At 35.5% G+C, this 6312-nt stretch overlaps 1 protein-coding gene across 1 annotated transcript; it reads right to left on the reverse strand.

The window, feature by feature from the left end:
* Positions 1-1144: 1144 nt before the first annotated feature.
* LOC106354619 (probable receptor-like serine/threonine-protein kinase At5g57670) lies at positions 1145-4396 on the reverse strand. Its single transcript, XM_013794600.3, has 10 exons — positions 4007-4396; positions 3810-3898; positions 3496-3736; positions 2847-3413; positions 2518-2766; positions 2277-2440; positions 2121-2200; positions 1888-2035; positions 1658-1807; positions 1145-1586 (listed from the first exon to the last, which is right to left on the reverse strand). The coding sequence occupies exons 1-10, from the start codon at positions 4173-4175 to the stop codon at positions 1353-1355; spliced, it is 2091 nt and encodes a 696-aa protein (XP_013650054.2). The 5' UTR covers positions 4176-4396; the 3' UTR covers positions 1145-1352.
* Positions 4397-6312: the final 1916 nt, after the last annotated feature.

Genomic DNA, 6312 nt, shown 5'->3' on the forward strand with positions numbered 1-6312 from the left:
GATGTGATCTTCTTTTGACTTGCTGACTTTAGAGATTTGGTATATACCCACATGCTCACACTCACGTGCCTTTCAATGGTGCATTAGTCCCAACAAAAGTATGTACCAAATTGGTAATCTATGTTTATTAGGAATCAAATAATAAATAGTAACTAACAAAAAAAATTATGATATTGTTTTCATAATATGTTTGAGATACTACCACTAAATACCACTAAGTCTGGTAACCATTAAAAGAATATGAAGAATAAAAAAGAAAGAAATAAAAGAAAAAAAAAACTATTCCTTAAATGTAAAGGGATGTAAAAGAATTATAGTTAACAAATATTACTTGTAAATGCTGTAAATTATAAAAAAATGTTAAGGAATTCACTATTGTTACTCATTCCCTTGATCACCATTTAGAGCATATATATAATTGATGTTGATAGACTTTAGTTTTTTTTTTTAATAAATCATGTTTTCTAAATTTTAAATTTTTAAAATTTTGGTTTTGTCTAAGCTATTCTAAAAATAATTTTAAAGATTTTTCCTATCAACAAAACTAGCGTGTATCTAGTTTAGATGGTGGAATGGAAGTGACTAAACCAATAAAAATTATATGACTAAATCTAGGCAATTACTAAATGGAAAAAGGATTGAGTATAATGTTGATGACCAATTGAGATGTTTTATTTCGACTAGTGTCCAATTAAGCAGTTCTGACTATTACTAGTGATACTTTATTTTATTACATCTCCACCATGTGTCTTACAATTATACTTTTGATTTTTTTTCTGTTCCAACTCCAAGCATGTTGAGTTTACTTTGGTTTGACTTTGCAGATTCAAATGTGTTCATCGGTGTCATTATGATGATCAAACAGCTTTGAAAACATTGTGCGCATTTTCAAAACAAGTTTGGAGATAACTTTTCTGTTTCTTGGATTATGTGTCTTTTGATTTTAAGATGTCATGAAATTCTATGGTGCAACCCAATCTCACATTTAAGGTTCTTGTATGTTGAACATTATTATGCCAACAATGTTATATTGGTGTTTGTATTGCATCTTTACTATGTCAGTCACATTGAAGATTAGAACAGAGAAAATGTCAGAACCTTTTTATTTCTAAAGAGGATGCATAACAAAAAAAAAAAAATTGGCTTTGCTTGCAAGGATTTTTCTCTTTGATTTTATTATACAACTACTATAAGAAGTATCCCAAAAAGATGAAAATTGTGAAACACACCCCTCAACAAATTGAAATCTACAATCACAACCCTTGAACGTGGAAGAATGAAGGCTAAAAAGAACTCCCACAAAGCCACCACCACCGACCATTTTATATATACAAACACACACAACAATAGTTTCAGTCAAGGGAGTTTCTGCCTTTGAGATAATCCTCAACAGAGAAGCCTTGGTCAAAGCTTCCCATGGAGAGAGAGTCATCTTCAACATCAAGAAGCGCTACTTTAAGGTGTGACTGCAAGTCAGATCTTTGACATTCCTCATCCTTGAGCATCTCTGATTCATCTGAGGAGCTACTCACTTGTTGCATTGCCCATTTGAGCGTGTCTTCATCGCCTTTGAGTAGCTTTAAGACCTGCATTATTCCACATTCGTTAAGACAACTACATAGAGCTACGATTATGATAGATAAAATAAATGACTTACTATGCTCATTTTTGGTCTAGCTTGAGGACTACGTCGGATACAAAGAGTAGCAGCTAACGCCATCCTCTGCATCTGGTCACCATTGTTGTTATCCTTCAAACTAGAGTCTAGTAGCTGAGAATACTTCCCATCGTCTAGAATTGGTTTAGCCTGTTCATGACCATACACAAGAGAATATTAAAAAAAATTGGTTTTAAATGAGTCTAAAAGAGAGTGAAGCAAACACATACCCACAAGACAAGACTCTCTTGTCCCTTTGGACATCCACTGCTAATAGGTTTCCTTCCAGAAAGCAGCTCAAGCAGAACAACACCAAATGCATACACATCTATCTTATCATTCACCTTCCCATACATGAAGTACTCAGGAGCCAAGTAGCTACAACAATGATTAAAAAAAAACAAGATTAACACAAAAAAAAAAACATTTTCAAGAACTTTCATAAATAAAAACATCATAATACCCAAAGGTTCCAGCCACATCTGAGCAGACAATGTGAGTTGTAGATATAGACGCCCACCTCGCCAGCCCAAAATCAGAAACCTGGTAACAAGAATCAGTATTATGCACTCTTCATGTTTGATGATAAATGAAAAAAACAATAGAGTTTGTAGTTTACCTGTGGCTCATAATCATTAGATAAGAGTATGTTTGATGACTTAACATCTCTGTGAATGACAGGTTGTGAAGCAGTGTTATGCAGATAGTCTAATGCCTCTGCTACTCCCACAGCTACTTTAAACCTCTGGCTCCAACCAAACGCAAGAGGATCTTTCTTGTCTCCTATTAATTAAACCAAACATTTGTTTAGATTCCATGATCATAACAATAGAATCTCTAGAGTTGGTTAAGGGCTTTACCGTGAAGATTCTCTTCTAGGCTTCCTCTTGAGAGATAATTATATACAAGTAACAAGTTGTTGTCTTCAAAGCAAAAGCCCATAAGGGAGATAACGTTCTTATGGGGTAACGATGTGATAATCTCGATCTCAGCCACGAAATCATTCAAGATATCTTCGGTTTGTTTGAGGATCTTCACAGCTACTTCTCTTCCGTTGGATAAACAGCCTCTAAAAACTCGGCTGCTGCCTCCTATACCGATGAAATTATCTGAAACACCACAATGCTTTTTCTTAGTTACATAGCAAAGTTTCAAGAAGTCATATGGTTAAAAGGAGAGAAGAACAAACCAGTGGAGAAGTTTGAGGTTGCTGAAACAAGCTCCTTGTATTTGAAGACCTGACAAGCTGATGAGAACCTCTCATAGAGTCCCTCTAGCTCCTTAGGTGGCTTTCTTGGACTATTGTCAGGAGAAGACTTCTTGGTGGTGATAGAGTCATAACCAATCTGCTTACTGCTCCTCGGAGGAAGCTTCAAAGGCCTATGAGATGTAACTGGTTGTGCTGCCGAAGTAAAAGCTCGGCGAAGCAAAGGCCAACCTGGTATAGCTTCAGGCTGTTTCCTAGCCAGTTTAGCTGTAGAACCTTTCTCAGACACAGTCTCCTTTGCTTTGAGACACTTATCATCATCATCTTCACTCCTATCCGAAGCTCTAGCAGTTGTATCATTTATAGAACCACAAACCGAACAACTCTCAGAACGAGCAGCAGCCACTAAGGCTTGCTTCAAACTCTGGCCACGAGATTCATCTTCCTTGGAGACCTCCTCTGAATGGCTAACGACTTTGGAAGTGGTAGTTAATGTAACCGATCTCTGAAGCACATTCAACAAGTTGTTCTTCCTTACATCTTCCTCACCTGTAACACACAACTCAACCCACTAAACCAAACAAGAAAAAGTCTGAAACTTTATCAAGAAAAAAAGGTCAAACAAACTAACCTTGAGGATGGTTAACGGACCCTTCTCTCTGGAACACGATCTTACCGTTGTTAACAGCAAGAACCCAACGATCCTTTGGCAGCTTCTTGGCCAAGTACTTAGCAACAGAAGCTGATGAACGAATCGCGTGATGAGTTTTAGAGATTCCAACTAAAACTTTGGACGCGGAGAACGATTTAGCTTCTCTAGCTATCATCTTGCGAGGTGAGTCGCCACGACACAGCTTCAGCTTCAGATCCACCTATTAAAAAGACACAACTTTTCAACATCTTGAGATTGAAAAAGGTTCAGACTTTGATTAAACGAAAGCTTACTTGTTTTAGATTGCAGAAGCCTTCGTAAACGTCGAGAACAGAGTCGAAAGTCTTCACCAATGAGAGAAGCGAAGAGTTTTCAACAATCTCTACACACACACAAACAAAAAGATCGAAACTTTTTTTTTTTATTACAGAACATAAAAAAGATCAAAGCTTTATTGTTTTGAAACAGAACACAAAGAGAGAGTGTGTACCGTTGCTGAGAATGTGAAGAGCGATGACGGTATCACCAGGCTCAGCGACTTTAACGAGAGCCCAAGTGAGTAGCTCTCTGCTCGGTGCGTCTAGCTTCACGCCGACGAGAATCGTACGGCCAGCTAATCGTGATTCTTCCTCGACGACGGAGCTATGTTTCTCTATCATCCTCTGAGTTGTTGTTTCAAAGGTTGCCTTTTTTGGATGACGTTAAGAGACAAAAGGACATCGTTGATGATTGTGTTATATATATAATCCCGAAACAGAGACAAGATCGTATCGTGAACAAAAGGAAAAAAAGACAAGATCGTATCTCTCTCTCTCTTTCTCTTTCTCTGTTGTCTTGTAGTTGCAGAGAGGGTTAAGTTTTAACCGCAGGTTTGGTTTTGCTTTTGATGCTCTCTTCAGCAGCAGCCATTTGTTATTTAATTTATATTTTTAGAAATGATTTCTTAAACCCGACTAGGTAACTACTTTATTTTTACTCAACTTTCTAAAAATCTTTTTTTTATTTAATTTTTTTTTGACATAGTCTCATCGTGTGCATCCAATCATAATGACATAAACGAAATGTTTATATAATCATATATATGCTGACTCTATTTATGAAAACTCCAGCAAAATAGTTATCTCATTTGAAAATTTTATTGAATGATGTATATATACTAAAAATCATACAATCATGCAAGTATAATCTAATGAACAATAACAGAAAAAGCAAAACGAATCCAATCTTTAAATGACGGGATAATAAAAAGAGTCGGTGTTAATAGAAAGGAAATATATGTTTTGACTTATTTACTTATCCTTTTAGTTAAATGGAAACGAAAAAAATAGGTAACTTCACAAACGATATCTAAACTTCAAATAAAATATAAACTTCATAATGTGGCAGTAATTTTTTAGTGAAATTATTATATTTATCTTCTTATCCGGAGTTGGGATCGTATTTTCAGATAACAACCATATATTCTTTCTACCAATTGTATATGATCAATTTGGATATATTGACATGATATATTCCTTTTCAGTTTTATTTTTTAATAATTAATATGCAGATCATCGGGTCATAAAGTAACCATATAGAGATGTGTATATATGTTGCCTATTAACCTTAATTGTTTTAGAAAGTCTCTCTCCTCTTCTCCGTTCTCTCACTACGACCTTTCACGTAGAAGGAGATGAGACTTTCGATTTTTGTTTCTGTATTATAATCTTCGATCAAGTGATCGATTTCATGTTCGCTAGGCGATTAGACTTTCGTTAGGCGACTTTTGTTGTGTTTGTTCAAATCAAATCAGTTTTGTTCTTCAAATCTCTTTCTTATTTCTGATTTGGTTTGAATCAATAAAGATCCGATCTTGTTTTGATCGGTGATTTCAATCTCCCCCTTCGCAAACTACTTCAAATCCCGTTTAGTTTATAGTCTGATTTTCTTCTCCCAAAGATTATCCCCATATACTTTGTTTATAGGAGTCAATCTTTACTCTCACTCTGATGTGAGCCATGATTGGCGATTGGGTAAAGTTTCCTTGCTACAAGGTATTATGAGTTATTGGATTTATCTCGAGTGATTTCTCGGAGGCTTAGTTGAATCGGCATCTTGAAGATGGTCCGATAAAAGTCTTTCCCTGAATCAAATTTCGAGTCTTTCCCAGAACTTATAAATCGGTGATGCAGAAGTCAGGCTATAAACAATGGTTTGGGCGGAGGATTGGAGAAAGATGGGATCGGGAAGTGATGGAAAAGACAAAGATGCATCCATCTTCGCGGAGGAGCCCAGGCGGCGGAAAGCTTACGGTCATCGGAGAATACACCTTTGTGCATGAGGGACACGTGTTAAAACACGCGTTGTAACATGCTCTAAAGGATGGACGCGTAGTTATGATGATAATGATGGCCGAAAACTTTGCTGAATTGGATATGGGCCTTTTAATTTAACTTGTAAATGGTATCTTTGTTTGGGCTTTAATGTAAACCTGATTCATGTATCTTTAGCCTGAGGGCTTATGAAATGAAATCAGAGTTGACAAAAAAAAAAAAAAAAAAAACCTTAATTGTTTCTTTTTTTATCAACAATCTTTATTTTCAAGAGAACGAATCCTTTTGTAAATACTCCCTCTGTTTTTAAAAGATGCATATTCTAGACTTTTCACATATATTAAGAAAACTCATTAAATATGCATTGTTTTTTGTGAATAACAATTTTTCACAACTTTAAGCCAGTAGAAATTCAATAAACACCATTAATTTTTTTGAAACTTACAATTTTTCATAAAATCAAACATTGAAAAAGTAAAAAATG

The sequence above is a fragment of the Brassica napus genome, chromosome A7, assembly GCF_020379485.1.
Source record: "Brassica napus cultivar Da-Ae chromosome A7, Da-Ae, whole genome shotgun sequence".
Taxonomy (NCBI): domain Eukaryota; kingdom Viridiplantae; phylum Streptophyta; class Magnoliopsida; order Brassicales; family Brassicaceae; genus Brassica; species Brassica napus.

Bases quoted from the DNA above. Each gene is read 5' to 3' on its own strand.
- LOC106354619 (XM_013794600.3), bottom strand. From the start codon at position 4,175: ATGATAGAGAAACATAGCTCCGTCGTCGAGGAAGAATCACGATTAGCT. The intron at 3,899-4,006 runs GTACACACTCTC...GTGTGTGTGTAG, and splicing joins TCTTCACATTCTCAGCAACG to AGATTGTTGAAAACTCTTCG. The intron at 1,587-1,657 runs GTAAGTCATTTA...GGAATAATGCAG, and splicing joins CTAGACCAAAAATGAGCATA to GTCTTAAAGCTACTCAAAGG.